We start from the raw sequence: 20,236 nt of genomic DNA, 5'->3' as shown, positions 1-20,236 counted from the left end.
GGATACAATAAATAGGTCTGTAGTTTTCACCTACATGGTATCGCCAGTTTTGGCGATATGGCATAGAAACTGTTCCAGTAGAGGAGATGGCTCCTTCTTTCCTTTCTTGTCGAAATCTGTTAAGATGAAAAATAAAATAAAAAACCCTGAGTGGCTTAACATGACCATTTAACTAGTGGAGGTGCACAGGCTTTGATTTACCTCAGCTTTCCCAACAGTTTTGATAACTCTGCCAATAAACCTGGATATTTTGTTTACTTTCAGTTATAATCTACTCTAGCCGACACATAAAAAGCTGGTACCAGATCCCTGAGGAGTCACCCTATCTCGTTAAAGTTATCTATTTACATAACCAGTGTTGCTAATTCGCTGGCTAGCCTAAGTTTAGCATGTTAAGTTAGCCAGAAGACCATAGCCGGCAAATAACTGTACAAAAAGCCGGTGACAGTCGTCATATACTTAATACATATCTGTGAGAATATTATCAGTTATTGAGGGCAAATACATAAGAACTTTACAGTAAATCCAAAGGAATAAGTTGTATTTTCTCGTCGTTCTTTCATGACTAAACCATTTCCGTGAAACCGCTTATAATGCTAGCCTTAGCTAACGCTAGCCTCGAGTATCAGCTAGCTAGCGCCATTAGCGTGAGAGATACAATCCGATCATTTGTTACAAAAGAGTAATCTGGGCCGGACACAAATATCGTGTGGTCTCGGCCGATGAAAGAACAAGAGGAATAAACTGAGTATAACCTCTGAGAGCTTCTTGAAGCGAATCAATTTCCATCACGTCGTTGCCCTCTGTCAGTCTTGTAGATGTAAAAAAGCAGACTGGCGGCTAGCTGCGGCTGCTAAGCTACAACCTCACAGACAGGCAAAGAGGAGGAAGCATTTTAATATGGCGCCGTGAGGTCACTGCCTGTTCGCTGAAACACACGGGGGGAGACAAGCGCTCCACTTATGAATGGAGGTGGATTTACACAAACAGACGGAGAAAATGAGACAATGTTTTAAGGGGCGACATTCTTTTAACACAATATCGACTTAAAACAGAATTTATACCAAAACAAATTCATCTTAAACATAAAAAAGTATATCAGAAAAATGTGAACCAAACTTGTAATTTAAATGTCTTTATCAGCACAAGTTTTGGATTTATGCTATCCAATACAATGCATGTGCATTTCTTTTTAAACGTGAAAAAAGGCATGGTTGGCTGAATGCCAATCTATTTGCGTTATGTAACATTATGATATACACATATAGACCTGGGAAATTCAAGCTCAGCTGTATAATTTTTTAATAACAAGTGAATCAGAATGATTTCTATAAAAGTACACTGAAAAAAAAAGATGCTGCATGTGAAATATCAATACATTAAGATGCTATGCACAGATACAATCTGGGACTGAGAGGCACTCATCACCATTTGCATACAGAGAATATTTACAAAGATATTTTTCTGAATCATTAGTTATGATACCTGACAATTTAAAATGTCGATTCTAAATATAGATTTTGTATCTTAAGTTAAATTTAGACTAAATTTAGGAGGGGTGTCAAATTTAGGTTTACCCACTGTGAAGCTGTGAACACATAAAGGACCAGATGTGTATATGTGAGTTTGACAGCTGACATTCTTTAATTAACACCATCCCTGCCAATGACAATATATTCCAGCAATATGTTTTGCATATTCTGGGAGGTCTTGGATGATTACTGATTCATAAGTCACTGGAAGGTTTGAAACAATACTCTGACTGAGAAAATGTCCATAATTTAAGAAATCCTTGATAATATTGTTTATTGTCTCATATATTCTTCCTACATCCAATTGGTCTATGCACACAATGGCCTCTGTAAATAATTTTCAACATATTGCTTACCATTATATGATTTATTCAAGAATACCAGTTACCATTTACAAAGTATGGGAGGTAAAGAAATATATCCTCATGTAAAAACAAAATAATCAATCTTTATTTCTTTACATATTTGTTAAGGGCCCAGACATGGCATCTCAAATCTTAAGAGAAACTGGCTTTTAAAAAAGAAAAGAAAAAAGATATTTCATCGTGTAGACGCTTGTTTACATATTCAATATAGCCTTCAAGTGTGAAAAAAGGCACATGATAAGCAACAAATCACAATCTACTTTTTTCAGGTTTCTGGAGCCCTGATAAGTGGGTTAAAAGGTCTCCGGGCCTTGAGTTTGACAGACACGATAGAGAGTTAGGTGAGTGTTAGCTTCACTTTCAAATCGCTAAGATTGGGCTGTATTATCATATTTGGATCAAAATATACTGACATCAGATACTTACTGATCTTGTTGAAACAAATCTTCAGTAACCATCGTCTGTACTCTCTCTGTCACCATTTAAAGAATATAATTCATCCCCGTTTATTGTTTCAAACATATTAAAACACAATTGCAGTCATGGTGAAAACAAACAAACACACACAAAAAAGCAACAACAAACATTTGTATTAGGACATAATTAAAACTATCTGGTCTTTAATAGGTCTTAAAATGAGATGAACAACAACACATGACATATTATTATACCGTGTTATTAACAAAAATAAGGCCAAAATGTAGACGCACTGTATAAAAACTAAGGACACCCTTACTGCTTTCTAGTGGCCAGGTGCTGCTAATGAAATGCATTTGATCATTGATCATCAGCAACCTATATATAAGTTTTGGCAGTTTGCTGGTCTGAGATCAGCAATGTTCTTATAGTAGCAATTGGCCCCTTCCAAGACTGATGGAGAGCACCATTTACAAATAATTGTGAGAAAGATTATTTACCAGTGGAAAACATTCATTACAGCTACCAGTCTTCCACTGAGTGCACATCCCAAATTCACCCCAAAACAGAATGTGCAATGCTTGGAGGAAGTTAAAAAAAAACCAAGCTGTATCTCTACAGGCCTCAGTTAGCATGTTAAATACTAAAGCTCATTGCAGTACAATTAGAAAAAAAAGACACTTGTTTAGTTTTTTCTAATTGTTCTGCAAAGAAAAACAAGGCAGCACAGCTGATGTTTGGAAGATTGTATCTGAACAAACTATAAGACTTCTGGAACACTGTCTCTTAGACAGATGAGACCAAAGTGGAGATTTTTGACCACAAGGTACAGCAAACACCAAACAAAGCACCTAATACCAGCTCTCAAGCATGGTGTTGGAGGGGTGATGATTTGGGGTTGTTTTGAAGTCCCAGTCATTGAGCAGACTGTTAACTCCTCTGCATACCAAAGTATTACAGAGTCAAGACCATCTCCAACAACTGAAGCTTAGCCTAAACTGGATCCTGGAACAGGATCAGAGAATGGCTGAAAGAGAAAAGAATCAAGGTGTTTTAAATGCCAAGTCAAAGTTCAGACCTGAAACGTACTGAAATTAACAGAAGTGTGCAAACCTCTGAACTGAAGCAACACTGTAATGAAAACTGGGCCATAAGTCCTCCACAACGATGTCGAAGTCGCACAGGAAGTTATTACTGCTACTCAATTTTTTCACACACGGCTTCTGCCTTTTGGCTTCATTTTTGTTAAATAAACAACACAGTGATATGTCACATGTTCCTGTCCTTACTTTAAGACCTGCTCAGAATTAGATACTTTTTTTTCCTTTTATGATGTTGTGATGTGTAAAAACCTCAGAACTGACAGATGCGGTACGTTGTTTTCACCAAGACTATATGAGCATAAATGAGGCTAAGGTAAACTCAGGACATTGCATTGTTTTATTAAGAAACACACGCTGAGTGTACAGCTATTCAGTTTCCAGGTTGAATGATTTGATACATTTGGCGCTTTATACCCCTTTAAAAGCAACTTTAAAATATACAGCCCATGCGTTCATCATTGATCACATGGTACGTACACCACACATCAGATTACAGGCTCGGAGACTCTCTCAAACACACAAATCTACAGCACTTATTTTCTTCTGCCAGGAAAGAAAACGCCAGACATGAATATTCATACGGTACATGATCTGCTGTGGTTTGACACCTTTTTTTTTCTTCCTTTTTTTCCAAAATCTAGCACTTTTGGTTTTGATTTCAGTCGAGTCGTGTTGTATCTAATGGAGACATATGTGCAACAACAACAACCTTCCAGTCCTAATGTCAAAGTGCATTGTGACATTCAGTATTCAACACAAAAGTCTACATTTCTTCTGCTGTGCTGTGTGTAATACTGTCAGCGGCATTTGGCAACTGCAAAACAGACCACAAACTCATTTACACAGATTCACACTTCAAGTTATTTGCTGATAAAACATTCACAATTTTAGAGGAGTGGTTTATAAATCTACTACTTCAAGGTAGTAACGCTGTCCAAAGTTGACTCTGTGTAGCACATACACATCTCCCTAATGGTTAGGAGGAGAACTTCAAATGCTTGAGAGGAAAAGTAAAAAAAGACAAGACACCTTTGTACAAATCTTGACAAAAACACGGCTTAAATTTGTCTTACACACTTGAGATGAGCTGATACTTTCTAGTTTTCCAACATTCTTATACGTTACATCACTTGTGACGTCAAAATAAAGACGGTTATAAGGCAAACATATTCGGCGACGTCACTGACCAGCACTGTATGCATAGGGTGATTACTCATTACCAGAGGCTCATAATGTTCATGAGACCCTTATTCCAGAAAGTGTCATGCGCTGAACACTGCAAATGCAGAGCCACCAGTTTCATCTGAGAATCCACAGGGACACCCACTTTCTCCATCAGTTATTTATGTGGCCTGACGTGGCGGACCACTTTGTCCTCAAACACCTTCCTCATTGTCTTTTCGATCTGCTTGAGGAAGACTTGGGGAATCCGACCACAGAGCGTGTTGACCGTCTCCAGGAACTTGGTCTGGATGGGGTAGAAGAGCGACTGGAACATGTTGTCCTCAAAGGGAAACTGCAGAGACGGAGACATCGGCCCATGTCAGTTCCAAACCCAAAGTTTTGTGCGTTTGCGCAGGTTTTTTTTTTTTGATCTAGAACATATCATAGGCTAAATGATATTTACACATTCGGTTGGCAGGGGTGGGGCGGGCCTCGGTATTAATCATAAATTACGACCCTGCTCGTCTTTAAGAGGCTTATCTCAGCAGAGCAGGGGGGGAACTGACTCTGCTGCCGGAGAAAACAAATTCTAATTTTAAACTGACCCAGATTGTTTCATGAGTGCAAGGGGAGAGAATTTGAAATCACAAAATAAATAGTCATAGCTGTTCTTTTTTTCTGAGCTAAACAATGCTGCCACAGAAACAGGTCTACACACACTTATATGTAGAATTGCTCCTTTAGCAGCTTGTTGGGACACATTTTCATTTGCATGACTTCCACTCTGTATTTTAGCAGCTTTATCAGAGCTAAGCAAGTATTCCTCCGATCATGACGCCAAGCTATGCTACAGCTTTCAGGCCTTATTGCAGCACAATGGGAATTTGTACTGAGCAAGTGCATCTACCTGAATGTGTGTTTTGCTCCAATGAATTTGAGGTATTTTCCAACAACTACCCACATGAGCCTGTGGTGGAAGTGCTATGACCTGTCATTGCTTCAGATCAGATTCAGCAACATTATGTGCCCCAAAAATGAGGTCAGCTGATTGCCTGCACATATTGACGGATCATGTGGTTAGCACCGTTGCCTCACAGCAAGAAGGTCCTGAGTTCAATTCCACCATCAGGCCGGGGTGGAGTTTGCATGGGTTCTTTCCTGGTACTCTGGCTTCCTCCCACAGTCCAAAGACATGTAGTTAGTGGGGATAGGTTAATTGGAAAGTGTAAATTGCCCAAAGGTGTAAATGTGAGTGCGAATGGTTGTCTGTGTCTATGTGTTAGCCCTGCGATTCACTATGTCCAGTTACTACTGGACATAGTGTTCCAACAGAGGGCACTGTGCATCACTGCTGGAGGTGTCTTCCTGTTAAAAGGCAGTTTTTTCTTCCCACTGTTGCTAAAGCTCTTGCTCACAGGGGGTCATTGTTGTTGTTGTTGATTGTTGTTTTTTATTTTTCTGGTTTTCTTTGTATTATTGTAGGGTGTTTACTGTATAATATAAAGCACCTTGGGGCAACCGCTGTTGCGATTTGGCACTATGTAAATAAAACTGAACTGATAACGTTACGTAAGAGGTTGTGGCGTAGGGATAAATGTAATTTAAGATTTCCCTCAGAAGCATAATTCACACATACTGTAACTTTCAGATCCTCCTGGGATACTCACATTATGGATTGCATCATAGACTACTTTAAACGCTGGCTGCTTGTCATCATGATATACGCCACGGTTGCCATGGAGGATGGACACGCCTTCCTCTTCAGCCCCTTTGCAGTTACTACCGTACATACAGTGGTCAGGTCTGTAGTTCCACTGGCATGGAAAGATGAATAGACGCTCTGGAGGGGGGAAACGATGAAATGGTTTATTTCTTAATCAGGTAATTGCATCAATGTGTTTCTTGAAGGGAAAACTAAATATGCATCCAGACATACCAGAAGATTATAGAATAAACAGAGTTGGGAAAATGGATCGTTTTAATGTCAGCACAAAGAACAAAAAACCTGCTTCTGCTGTAATAGAGGAGCTGATCATTGAATTGCATGATAAAGATCAATAGAAAAAGAAACACAAATATTGATTAACTTATTTGTTCTGAACCCTCAATAGTGGTGCATTAGCTTAAAGAACATGAGGTCCTTGATTGGTATGTACGCTACTACCAGGAGAAAAAGTTTCCTTACCAAGAAAAACACAGATCAGAAAAACGCTGATGGACCAACATGAATATATGAATATACTCAGACAGCAGAGAACACAAAGCGCTTAATATACAAAAACAAGACACTCCATTTGGCTCTGAGCAAATGCGAATGATGCCAGCTCTGCTGACGGCTCTGAGCATTTGATGCCTACATCTGGCGGCTGCAGCTGGATCTCAGTCTGCTTTCCCCTGCAGCCACAGCCTTGGTGTTTACACAGCCAGATTCATGAAGCAGACTTTAGCAAAAGTGAAAATAAGATGCAATTTTTGGAAACATGTTGATGGTGAGAAGCTGTTGTTTGGGCTGTCTGCAGACTGGTATTTCAAAGTGCACTCATATGCATGGATAAGCAGTTTGGATTAGGCCTTAAACATAACGTAACATGGTGCAATTAATGCATTTCTTATGTATACAGACAAACACACACACACACACTTGAAAAAGGAGCTTGTACCTGGGTTGTAGTGGAAGATGATATTGAGGAGGTCCTGATCTCCCCAGGTGATATGGTTCTTGTATTTCTGGTAGAGTGGATGAAGAAGATCCTCCCAAGACAGGCCAGTAGGGATCATACTGTTCTGAAATACAAGGATTAATAAAGAGAACAGCTTAAGAGGAGCATTAAAAAAAATAAATAAAAAAATCATCAAAGGCGGAGCACATTTACATTCCCGCTTCCATGTGCAATCTGCTGCCAGTATTAGAGCTGTTAAATTGAGTTCTGAGGGCAGAAGTCTGTGATGCTGTCATGGTAATCTGGAAAGCTTTAATCACAGCCCACTCATAGCACTCTGCCTGTCACTTGAGCTCAAGGAAACAGCCCTTCAGAATGCAAATAGGAAATTGCAGCCCACTTTAGCTTTCTACCGATCAGAGTGTGGGGAAATAGTAGTGTTTTGACCTTACTTTGAACAGCGTGCTGCGGATCCGTGTGAGATTCATCAGCATGACACCAGAGTTGACGCCCGTGACTCCGTAGAAAGGGTGGCGGGCAAACCGGCTGTACCAGCCAATCTTGGGTACCTCGTGCTCTGGGGCCATCGCTGCCAGCTGCGTCCTGTTGAAGGACTTCAGTAGATTCCAGATATCATCCATAGGGCGCAGAAACAGCACATCAGTGTCCACGTAGAGTAAAGAGTCCACGTCCTTCAAGATGACCTGGAAGTACAATTTTAGACGTAAATACAATATTTATGCCAGCGGTCCCCAACCTTTTTTGCACCAACGGACCAGTTTATGTTCGACAATATTTTCACGGACCGGCCTTTAAGGTGTCGCGGATAAATACAACAAAATAAAACCGAAAAAAAGATTTATTCATAACACACGGGAAAAGACCCAGGGAAACCGAGTTAACGATAAAAACGACGGAAAATTACAATAAAAACTGATAAAAACCCTGAAAACCATAAATGTCACACCTGAGCCTCAACTCTCGCGGCCCAGTACCAAACGACTCATGGACCCGTACCGGTCCATGGCCCGGGGGTTGAGGACCGCTGGTTTATGCCACACATTATCAATATGTAATAAAAAAGAATACAGGGAAAATTAACCCCCAAATTCAATTAAATTTTATTTATATAGTACCAAATGCTAACAGCAGTTGCCTCAAAGCACTTTATATTTTAAGTTACAGACCCTACAATAATACAGTTTGTTCGTTTGTCCAGTTGGGCTGGAGGAAAATTACTGTTAGAGCGGTTGCAAAAAGACTTCGGGTCCTTACAGGTACTCCGGTGCAGTGGTTTGTATCATGTATATCTAATAGTCTCCAATTTGTTTATGTAAATGGCGAGTCCTCTTCAAACACTGAAGTTAACTATGGAGTACCACAGGGTTCTGTGCTAGGACCACTTCTGTTTACATTATACAGGCTTCTCTTAGGCAGTATCATCAGACGGCACAGCACATATAAATGAATGTCAGTATTAATGAACCCCAACTATCCCAACCAACACGTGAAGATAGCTATTTCCTTCAAAACATACTGTAGTATCTGCTCTGTAGCAGCAAAACAGACTACTGCTTTATTTTTTCCTGGCTCAGCTGACAGGAAGATGCAGAGGAAGAACGCTAAAGAACAAAGTGGAGGATGCACAGTGCACAAGTTTTAGTTCTTCAAGAGGAAATCTGGGTTTCATTACACTGCTACAGGAATGTTGCGAAGTCAAGCAACGTTACTTGGAAAAACAATTAAACCAGCACCAATCCAATCTGTACAAACTAGAGTTTACATGGAAGGATAAATGAAACAAAACACAGAACCTGTAAATATTTTTTTCCCTTTAAATACCTCATCCATTTGGATACTGGTAAAGATATGTAGCTGCTTTGACTGACACATGTGCTTAAAGAGGATGCTGTAGTTGTGGTTAGACTTGAACCAGAGCTCTCCACAATGTTTTTTATGTTGCTGCCTTTTGAACCTTTTTGCACGGCGACCCTGAGCGGTCGAACGGACTGCAACTTAAGAAAATGTCCATAAAGAGAAAGATGCTAAAAAACTTCATCTTTTTCTCCCCAACAACATCAGTGAGTCCCCTGCTTATTCTAAGCATGTCACAGTGCCATCCTTCGTATGCCAAAATTGCTTCAATTGTGAGGCTTTTAATATTGAACTTCCACTGTGCTTTTGAGTCCTTTTTTGCAGCCTTTTCTATTTGTTTTAATGCATTTGACCTCTCAGGGCCACTGTACATTTGAGCAGAATTAATTGACAAATAGTACAGTTTGCTGTGTGTTCCAGCAAAACCTACTAGAGGATTATACAGTGTTGGTGGGTGAAGTCCAGATATGGCAAGTTACGCCTTAACCCCCCCCAAACCTCCCAAAATACAGGAGACATGATGCGGTTATACAGTCTGACTCTAGTAATGAGGGAGTTCTACAGCATTAACTGTAACATATATGGAAATATGTGATAACACTGAATCAAGAGGCATGTTCTATTTAATTCAGATTATTGACGAGGCAATAGAAAGGTGCTCAGTAGGTGTTCCTAATAAAGTGAATAGTGAATGTCTATTGATTGCCTTGCAGCAAGAGAAAAAAAAAAAACACCTATTGATCTGCCACATGTTCATTACATGGTAAGAACGCTGGCTGTTACTGCAATGAACCGTGTCAGAAAAAGGAAATCAATAGGCGGCATGAGCCTCACTTGATGGAATTACTGGATTTGTTCTCTGGGGAATTCTTATTTGTTACATAATTGCTGCTGAGAAGGTATGAAATCATCAATAAACAAGCCAGTATCTAGCTGTAATCATCCAGTGAAGAGGGTAATAAGATTGTTTAAGTAGAAAAGAGATGGATTAACATTTTTTCTTAACACCGGCTAATGACATTAAGCATGGTGGGGATATTAGGTGAGATAAGTGTGGCAGGCTTACGGGGAGGAAGAGTCTCTGAGCAGCGCAGGGCTTGAAGAGCTTCTTCCACTCGTCAGCGTTTCCCACCGAGAAGGAGATGGAGTAGATTCTGTACTGGAACTTGGCTGCGACAGAGCGAGGCCACTGGTTCAGCTGAAAGTAAAGCAACATGCGGTGTGTTACGCCAAAAAAAGCGTCTAACTGACTTTGAGTAAGGCAGGCTGCGTGAGATAGAGTCAGGATAAACAACAATTAGACTGAAAGCTAATCTCCCTTTTGCTTTTTTCACAGACTTATCAGCTTGTGCAGGTGGCCATTTCAAACAATGAAGTCACGTCTCCGGCTGCTGATTGGCTCTTTTTGGTATGCGTGCAGCAACCAGCTGCTATTTTATTAAAACGCAATAATCTAAACAAGGGAAGGCACCATCTTAAAGCATGGCGAGGTTTGCTGAAGCTCGCGTTATCCGACCAGTTAGGCGTTAAATCTCTCCATAATCACCAGTTCAACAGTTTGGCCCTGGGAAGAGCGAGAGAGACAGAGAGAGCGCCACAAGCAGGAGGAGCATAAGAGATCAAGGGAGGTGAGACTAACCTTTCCTGTGGCTCCTTTCTGGCATATGTGTCACATTATTACAGGCCTCAGCTACCACGACTCCCCCCTCCCCCCTCCTGGGAATTTTCAACACATGGCAGTGATTCACCGCACACAGGAACGCTGGCTCACGGGGCTTTTAGGATTAAGATTTAAAGCTGTTTAAAGGTACTTCTGCTGATATTTGTGGCCCATCAATTGAAGCAATGTTAAAAGGCTGTTAGTTACAGTATCAGTGGAACTAATCAAAGTCACGCCAACGCACCTCCGTAAAGGTGACTTTGAGGCGGGGGGAGGCGGAATAACGCAGCGTGTCTCGGTGATATATTACGCCCCGGCCTTGAGATAAAAGGGTACAAGAGTGAGTCTAAGAGAGGCTCCGAGTTACAACTGCTGTGATCTCGGTGTCATCTATTACAAAGAAAGGAGGAGTGTTTAACATGTGCTGTGGTAGCTCAAAAATCAGAGTAAAATCCTGAACAGCAAAGCAGACAGCAAGGTGCATTGAAAATACAGGTTTTTGGCTCAAAACACATTACAGGGTTCTTACCCTTTCTTTAAACTGCAGGGCCAAGGGGTCCTCAGCAAAAATGTGAAACTTGATCTTCTTTAAGCTGAACAGGAGGGCTGACTTTACCATGGTGAGGGTCTCGTTCAGACGGTTCCCACAAGCCACCACGGCCAAATGCATGACGTCCTCCGCCTTGGTGCGCCTGGTTACAGGTCGGGCTACATTACTCCGTGGTTTACTAGAAAAGAGTAAATGTAGAAGATGAAGCACTGGCAGTCTTGTATAAAAGAAAAACAATGACACCTCAGTATAATGAAATTAGTATATCGAGATCAAAAGCTGGCAGTAATTGCAACAAAAGATGTGCCGGATGTCGAGTTTTTCCTCCACCTAGCTGTCCGTTTTAGATTTCAATGGGCCAAGGCCACACGTTTGGGCGGGGTGGGGGTGTATGTGCTGACAATCACAAACCTTGTTCCCCTCACTCATCGCCAGCAAATTGGCCTGCAAGCTGCAGAGCCTGTGAAGAGCAATTTGTGCTCAACAGATGGACCACAGCACAGTGGAACCAAAACATACACAGAAAAATGAAATTACTGAAACGGACGCCATAATTTCAGACTTCCACAAGAGCTCCAACCCATATGGTCTTTGGAAAGCTGACACCTATATTTATATTTCTTGTAAGCCAACATAAACTGATGGCTTTTGGTTATAACTACACATATATCCCCATGAACACCATTTATGAAAATACCCCAAAATAATATTATACTTAAGCATGACACCTTTTACTTTTTACTTGGTGGGGAAGCCCATAAGTGAATAAACAGATAATAATTATTAAGATAATTCTACGTTTTTTTAACCTTATAAACCCTACGTAATTGTACTGCTAGAACATAGTTCATCACCAAGACAATTTGATGCTAGGTTTTTGTTCAGCAAGATAATATTCACATTTATGCCTTAAAGCAAACGTTGTTGTGATTTGGTGCTGTATAAATTAAAGTAAAAATGTTAACTTTTCAATGAAGGTATGCAAATGCCAGAAATAAAATGCTAACCTCGAGCTTTAGCGTCACCTCCACTTAGCTCCAGTGTTTAGCATGAAGGCTGCTTCAGCAGTTTGATTTAGCCACACTGGGTATTTAAAAATGTCCTTTATGTTATAGAAAAAAGCATTTTTTAAAATGTCTAAATATTCAGGGCACAATAGGGTCTGTTAACAACAGAGTGGTTTTCTAATATTTCACAAAGAAGATTTGCAAAACCCGACTTTAAAACAAATTTAAAAAAAACAACAACAACAAAACACTGCATATGTAAAATATCAACCCAATTTGAGATTTTTAGATTCATTCTGTCATTTATTTAGTCAGTGAAAGGTTTTTACTAAAGATATTACCGTTTATTTTCTACCAGACTCAATGGCTACCAAGCTAGCTGCACACAAACCACACCAAAAAAAAAAAACTTTAGAGACCCACAGTCAAGTGAAAAACAGCGTTTTCAAAAGATGTACTGTGTAGTCCTGTTATAAAGAAAACTAAGTGCTTACACTGCTTACATAGGAGTTGTTTACATTTGATTAGCAGGTGCTGCTAATCAAATACATAGCGCGGTGAGCGCCTCTATAAAAGCACAAGTTTTGACAGTTTGCTGGGAGCAAACATTCAGATGTGTGTTAAAACAATGGCACAACCTTTCCAGGAGTCCACACTTCAGCAAATTCATCCCAGGCTCAGAGAAAATACAAACAAACCCAACAAAAAAAAACCCAAATTCAGACACTAAAGGCCTTGGTTAACATGTTAGCACATTTATCAAAAGACTGAACAAATCGAGGCAAATGTGAGGCCAACTATCTGACAGCTAAAGCTTGACTGAAATTGGGTCATGCAGTAGGCCGGTGACCCCAAGCACAGCAGCAAATCTACAACTGGCTGAAAAAGAAAAGAATCAAAGTGTTGCAATGTCCCAGTTAAAGTCCAGAGCTCAACCTGACAGACCTAGACTTTAAGAGAGCTGTGCATGAATTAATACCCACAAACTGAACTGAATCAATAATCAAAGCTTTAAAAAAGAAGCTAAGCAATAACATCACACCATATAACGTTTAAGCAAGGTTAGGTTCAGGTGAATGATGCAAGCGTATTGAGTAAAAGGTTGTGATTCCACTTTCCCTTCATTACAGCTTTTTTTGTTTCTATTCCTGCTGTTATCTTTTTAAAGTCGGTGCAAATCGTCTGGGTGATACTGGGAATAATTATATCTGTTAAAAAACAAATGCATTCAGCCTTAAGCTCTTTTTGCCACTTGTATGGATGTCAGTATTAATAGTACCGGCTTCTTACTTCAACAACAAAAACATCATTTGGGATTTATATGGATGACAAGAGGAGGAAGTGAAGAATTTAAAAAAAATAACAAGCAGCCATCCTCCTATTGAAATGAAAGGTCAACTATTTTTCTCAGTCATGTTACATGTGTGCCTCAGTATATCATTTAACAAACACCTTCACACACGACTACCTCTGCGACTGGACTTTGCTCTTCCATGTTCAAAGGGAAGGGGGTTCTTTATCGGGTTTAAGCGCTCTCTCTGCAGAGCAGCGCGGCCTAGCCTGCTCTATGATAGGGAAACATTTATGTAATGGGGCAGCCTAAAGTTAAGGTCAACATCATCTATTTTTCTTCTGTGTAAGCACTACATGGGGCCGCTTGTGATAACAATACCTTCAACATGAATGTTGACATAGCCAAAGAGGAAAAAGTCTGGCACGAATAAAAGAACAAAGAACCTTTTGTTTCAACATATAGCTTTTTTTGCTTGTTTTTTTCTTTGAGGAGGAGAGCTGGGGAAGGCAAAATGGAGAAGACAGTTGTAGAAGACATGCATTTCCTCTGCGTCTGAAACAAGCGGGAGCCTAGCATAAAATGGATAGGAAGGGAGAAGAGTGAAACTCGACAGGTGGGTTGCGGGGCAGTCCTCAAGCGTGACACTTCGTTTTCTGCATGGGTGCGGGACAATGATGAACTGCAGATTAGGATGAACGAGAAGGTGCTGAGAAATCTGTCCGCCACGCTTCAGGGGCTGATGTTCTGTCAAGGTTGTTGAACACACAACCCATTTCCCCACAGAAAAATGCAATCCCTATCCCCTGCAAGGATGCAATCGCGTTGCACTTAGTCATGCAAAATAAATAAAGGCTTTTTTGCATAAACCTGAATGACAAGACAAAAAAAAACCCACATAAAAAATACATTAATAATGTGTTTGCCACATTAAGCATGGGCTGCTCACATAATGGTTTGTGTCATGGCACCGCTCCTCACATCTGGAAGCAGTCAAAAAGCACAGACGAGGTACAAAAGGACGTGAATTCCTTATCGGCTGCATAGCAGGCACAAGAGGAACCCTTCGCCTACAAAAGCACCACCACCGACCCTTTCAAAGCACGCAAGGAGAGGAAAAAGGCAGCGCCTCTAGAGATAAAAGAAAAATGTACAAGCGATGTCCCAGAGAACACCTTGAAGACATTTAATTAATCCGAATGTAACTCTGTTTGGTGGACTTCTGACCGATGTGTTCGCATTGGTTTGAAGAAGCCCGTCTCAAAGTGGTTAAACAGAATTCAGCTGATTAAAGTTGAGACTATACGACAGAGAGTGCCAGAGCTACTTCTCGGGGCTGATCCGCTGGATTCTTTGCTTGAATGTTATTCAGCTGGGGCACAAGAGAAAACAGAAGAAAACCTCAGATCGCATGTGACCGCTCATGAACAATCACCGACGCAGCTGCTACAAGAATCTGGTTTTATGTGTTCATTTCAGCTGCCCTCTCAGAACATTTGCATTCATCAGCATGCTGAGCCGAACGTGCTAAAATAAACATGCAACGTGTCAGCGCAGTTCTTAAACGACCAAAACGCGCTGACTCAGGCCGGAGATATTCACTTTCACAAACTCTAAAACCCAGTAAGAGATTCATCAGAGAGGCCGATGCAAAGAAACCCGAACAGAGAGCGGCACGCACGCACTGCTGCCATCATCATATCCTCTTTTCTGTGTCCACCACAAACCTTGACCAAGTTCTCTACATATTAAATGCAAATCAAAGTATTATACAGCAGTAGGATGCACTGGTACTAAATATGGACATTTCTAATAGATTAAAAAAAAAGTGGGGACATTGGGACTGTGATGTGATTCCCACACATAGACGGTTAAAAAGAAGGAAACGGCTTCTGGGTCTGAAAACTGAAGCCACCTCACAAATGTCTAATAACCAAAATGGCAAGATGGTTGCAAAAGGACTTGGGGTCCTCGGATTGATGTCTGTAAACAGTAAGTTGCTTATTTCATGCCATACTGAATCTTCTTCTTCATATTTTATGAACCACATGTTTGATTTAGCTAAGATTGTATGCCAAATGCACTTCATGACACAACCCTCTCCATTTATCTCTGCTTTGGACTGGTACTAAAAGTACACTGCCATTCTGCCTAATCATGTTTTATATACGCGCCTACATGCAGGTCAAATGCGTAGAACACCAAAGGCGGAAGAGAGCAGAACTTGTAGGCGTTTGTGTGCATGGAGGCAAGTTTTAATGCAAGCCTGCACCTTCAGACTCAAGATACGAAGGATCATACCAATGGTTTATCATCTGAAAATCAAAATGCAAAGGACAGAAACAACATGGCTGGCATCTGGATAAAACGTCACGCTCTTCCTCCTCACCTCAAGCCTCATCTCCTGAACTGAAGTCGGGGCTCTAACACACGAAAACGACAGTTATTGTCAGCAGATTGGACATGTGACCGTTCCATCTCCGAGCAGCTGACGTTAAGTCGGCTAAATAACAAAAACAGCTTGATTACAACTGTTTGATTACATTCTCATACTGTGTGAGTTCTTGAAGTTTCCAAGTCCAGCAATGTTAGACCCACTAACGCCAGCTAACAGCAGCTAACACTGACAAAAACACCAGCGCTTACTGACAGAAAACGTTGAGTATATCCTCAACATCAGTATATCTGTCAGTGCACAGAAGCGAGCTTCTCTGACTCCTCGACTCCTTTTACCTCCTCCAGACTAAAAGGGCTCACTAAAGAGTAATGGTGATCCTACTGTAGCTACGACTACGCTCTGTAATCTATGGACGTCTAATGGTGAGATTTTCCACACTGCACTAAACGTTGGAAATACACATCTTGTCCCTGGCCTATAGCTTCAGGAGATGAGGTGGTAGTGATAGATGTCATGGGTATACTGCTGCTTCCTTCAGCAGAGTGATACGGCTGATGGATGTTAGTGGAGAGTTTAGCAAATGAGTGTTTGGTGAGATCTTTACAGCAGGTATCTCCATCTCATATCAGAACATCCCAGATCTTTAAGCATATATGAAATGTTTATTTAACTTTTACCAGTAAGAGAAACCAGTGGTATATAAGAACCAAAAAAGCACCACGCAAACACCTCTTTTACAGTGATAACAACCATCAAACACCAGCATGGTAAGTTCCTATGCCATGACTGCCTGTGTATCATACACCCCTGCAGCTCAAAGACACTTTGGAAATGAAGTGAAAGTGGGAACTACCACAAAAATCCGTTTTTCTAACTTTGGCATGTGTAAATGCGATTAACAGCGTAGTCAGTCATGAAAATAAATGCAAATGCGGGGTTGACGTTAAAAGATAAAGGACTTTCTGTGAAAGTTGGAATGTGCACACGAAAACTTCCAAAAATGAGTTGAATACACCAATCACCACCTCCCTGAGCCCAAAGTGACATCTTCAAATAGCTTTATTGAGTTGTGTAAAGGTATAAAAGATTTTTTTCCCTATAATGTCAAACTGCCAGAAACGAATACAAAGCAAACATCTGGCATCAGAGTCCTACTCATCCCAGTAGATCAAAGCTTTTGCAGCTTGGCTGATCAATGAATCAGCTTAGTGCTCAGTAAATGCTTCTATTATTAATCATTTATTATCTTTATTTTTGTTGTTGTTGTCAAGTTCAAAGCTATGACTTTCAAACCCAGCTCTTTACAGATGAGGGATTTTACCCAGCCCCACGCTATCTTTCTGCCTCAGAATGACTCATTTACTGGCAATTTAAAAGGGAGTTAGCCAAACTAAAAGAGAGGCAAAACTCCCTCCGATGAGGCTCACACAAGCACCCTCTCCAGCCACGTCGGCTGCACAGGCAAGCAGGGAGATTTCAAAAACCACTCCGAGCTGAGTGAGTGCTCAGTCATGCAAGATGACATTTTTATAGCTATGCATAATGCCACCGCGAGGCAGTGACTTCTTTACTGGGAAGAATGCTGCTTAGCTATATCTGAAGTGACAGGGCAGGGGATTTGTTTCGACACAGAGTATCAACACCAGTCTCACCCTGCAGATTCACGCTTTAACGCAGTGCAACAAAGCATCTGGAACACACGCTGACGGTAATGAAGACGTCAGAGTGAAGGAACGGGAAAGTTACAGGTAAGGATCGTAAGTCACAGAGCTTGGAACTAAACCCTAATTCTGTTTTTAATTAAGCTGAAGGTGGGGGGCACATTAACCAATCACGCTCTGTTTAAAAAATCGTAAAAAAAAAAAAGGAAAAACACTTCACATTTTGGGTGTGTGGACCTCGCAAGCGTTGGGCGTTTGAAGTGATGAAGACAACAACGCATTATAGCCTCCAGTACGTGTGGGTTGGGGCGACATAGAGGACGTTCTTCGCTATTTTTGGCCACAGGAAACGGTGTGATGTGTCAAGAGGAAATTATATGATTAGGAAAAAAAAAAGGCATGTTTGTCTAATAAGAAAGCTGCACAGGAAATCTGTTCAGCGGTTCAGACTCCCAAACAAAGGGAGAGATACAAGTTATGAAGCATGGATTGAACAGACAGTTGTAATAAAAGAGAGTGTTAACTTAACTCTCCGTTTGTGTCGTTATGATTCACTATCAGAGCTTTACAGTCTGCAAAGTGTGTCTGCAGACCTGAAAACTACTCCCAATTGTTCCCAGTCCTCTGGTCTGATACTCTCAGCTTGAGCAATGAGACAAAACAAAGTTGTTTTTTTAGAGGTTCTGGCAAAGATGCTCAGTGCTCTTCCCCTAATCGCAGCAGTCAGTCTTGAGCATTTTCCAACCTGTTCGTGTTTGTTTAATGGCCACCGGTGACCCCTTCCACCCCATCTTCCTTATCAGCGTGCAGCACACATGGAGGAGCGTGGTTTCTGCAAAGACGCAAAGGTCCTTTCACGGCGTAACGCCTTGATGGCGTTTATCTGCCGAACAGTGTCCCCAACCTTGAGTACGGCTATGGAGTGGAATACATATTACAGCAGCCTGCCAGCGTGGGTAATCTCCACGGCCACATAGTGGCCATTATGGCACAGCTGGCATGCAAGACAGGAGGAAATGCAAGGCTGAAATTAGAAAGCTGGAAGACAAAATGCCCTCAATCTCAAACACAAATAGCAGCTGCCGATATCTGAGATACTGCCGCGGTGCTGATTTATTCAGGTCATCTGTCTTTGTGGCAGCTTCTTTGTAACGAACAAAAATAAAAATCACACCCGATAAGCTTTTCTGTAAATAGTTCTAGCAGACTACTTCCCATAATGTCTGACTCATGTTCAAGTGAAACCAAATGGGAGCCCGGGCTGCTCCGTACACAGTAGCAGCCTTTATGAAGTGCACTTTGTGTCTTTCAAGGTGACCTTTTACCCCCTTTAGCACCAACAGAGGACTGAGCCCATGCCCTGCTTTCACACATAATAAGGCACAAATGATGGAGATGTTGAGCTCACGTGACAATTCATCACCCTGTTGTGCTTTGTGTTTGATCTCCTCTTTGCAAATACTGACAACACTTCCACCTAACCACATCAGTCAAGCTCTCTGGCCATATTTCAGCCACATACTTGAGAAACTCATGTCTGCAACAGCGAAAAGCAGCCCAGCAGATGCATGATGGGGTGTCCCTTAAAAGATCTGGCTTTTGTGAAGCCTGCGTCCTTGAGCACAACGTAGGCAGTTTGATAGATGAGGATAAGGCTCACTCAAAGCACGATTATAACCCGACACCCTCACTTTGAAACTTCCCAGAGGCTAGGAAAGATGGGGATGAGAAAGCGGAGACGTTCATTTAGGGAGAGCCTTGAGGAAATCGGCTCTTAAACGGAAACACCCCCCACCCCCCTCACTCCTCACCTCTTTGCATTCACGCTGGCCCCTCTACTAATTGGTCTCCCCTGTTTTCGTCCCTTAAGAGGCTCTTCCGGACGCACGCCGACTCCTGCGGGCGATTTCCTCGGAAACTTTGCAACAACGTTGTGCTCGAGCTGGGAGGGCGACTGGGAAGAGCTGCTGTCCTCCTCCGGCTCCTCTCCAACTTCTTTCAACAGCGGATCATCCGCGGCGTTGCCCCCCAAAAAGTACAAAAGTACGAAAACTCCAAAACACACGGCGATCACAACTACTTTGCAGTGGATCCGCATGGTGAGAGCAACTTGTTGCGGTTGGAAGAGGCGGTCGGGACTGCGCTCATGTCTGCGGCGGAGGGAGGGCAGCGCGAGCTGACATTTTCTTACCGCTCCCCGCTCGCATTTTTCCGCAGATGATGATGGAGAGCGGAGTGCTGCTTCTCATCGTCCATAGAGGATTATACGGCGGAGGCGTGGCTTCCCCAGCCTTGCCGTAATGATTGAAGTAATAGCGCCACAATATATTTCGACCAGACCGAAAGTATCTGAAATGTCTGTCTGTTTTATTACGCCACAGCTTACCTTCCTAAGGCAATGCTAATGCTTATGCTTAAATCTTAATGAATGCAATAGATTAACGATGGTGTCAGACTAGCTGCTGATTTGGCCATGGGAGTAATTTCATTCAGGGGATGCAAATTTTCGGCGAATTTAACTCGCGGTGCTACACTAGAACTGAGGGTTAAATA

The 20,236-nt window shown here is 41.6% G+C and overlaps 2 protein-coding genes across 2 annotated transcripts in view; both read right to left on the bottom strand.

The window, feature by feature from the left end:
* ppp4r2b (protein phosphatase 4, regulatory subunit 2b) overlaps positions 1-945 on the bottom strand; it is an 8,270-nt gene extending 7,325 nt beyond the window's left edge. Inside the window, exons 1-2 of the mRNA XM_005726619.1 lie at positions 756-945; positions 35-116 (exon numbers count right to left, since the gene is read on the bottom strand). Coding sequence (XP_005726676.1) covers positions 35-116; positions 756-789 — 116 coding nt within the window. The 5' untranslated portion in view covers positions 790-945. The remainder of the gene's footprint in view (positions 1-34; positions 117-755) is intronic.
* A 2,786-nt stretch (positions 946-3,731) lies between these two features.
* On the bottom strand, positions 3,732-19,963 carry gxylt2 (glucoside xylosyltransferase 2). The gene is made up of 7 exons (XM_005726618.2): positions 19,495-19,963; positions 11,306-11,504; positions 10,183-10,314; positions 7,694-7,945; positions 7,242-7,365; positions 6,249-6,421; positions 3,732-4,933 (listed from the first exon to the last, which is right to left on the bottom strand). The coding sequence occupies exons 1-7, from the start codon at positions 19,779-19,781 to the stop codon at positions 4,757-4,759; spliced, it is 1,344 nt and encodes a 447-aa protein (XP_005726675.1). The 5' UTR covers positions 19,782-19,963; the 3' UTR covers positions 3,732-4,756.
* Positions 19,964-20,236: the final 273 nt, after the last annotated feature.

The sequence above is a fragment of the Pundamilia nyererei genome, unplaced genomic scaffold (genome assembly GCF_000239375.1).
Source record: "Pundamilia nyererei isolate P.nyererei 1_Seehausen unplaced genomic scaffold, PunNye1.0 scaffold00021, whole genome shotgun sequence".
In the NCBI taxonomy this organism is placed as follows: domain Eukaryota; kingdom Metazoa; phylum Chordata; class Actinopteri; order Cichliformes; family Cichlidae; genus Pundamilia; species Pundamilia nyererei.
The sequence above is the reverse complement of the archived record's forward strand: the minus strand, read 5'-3'. Positions and strand labels throughout refer to the sequence as shown.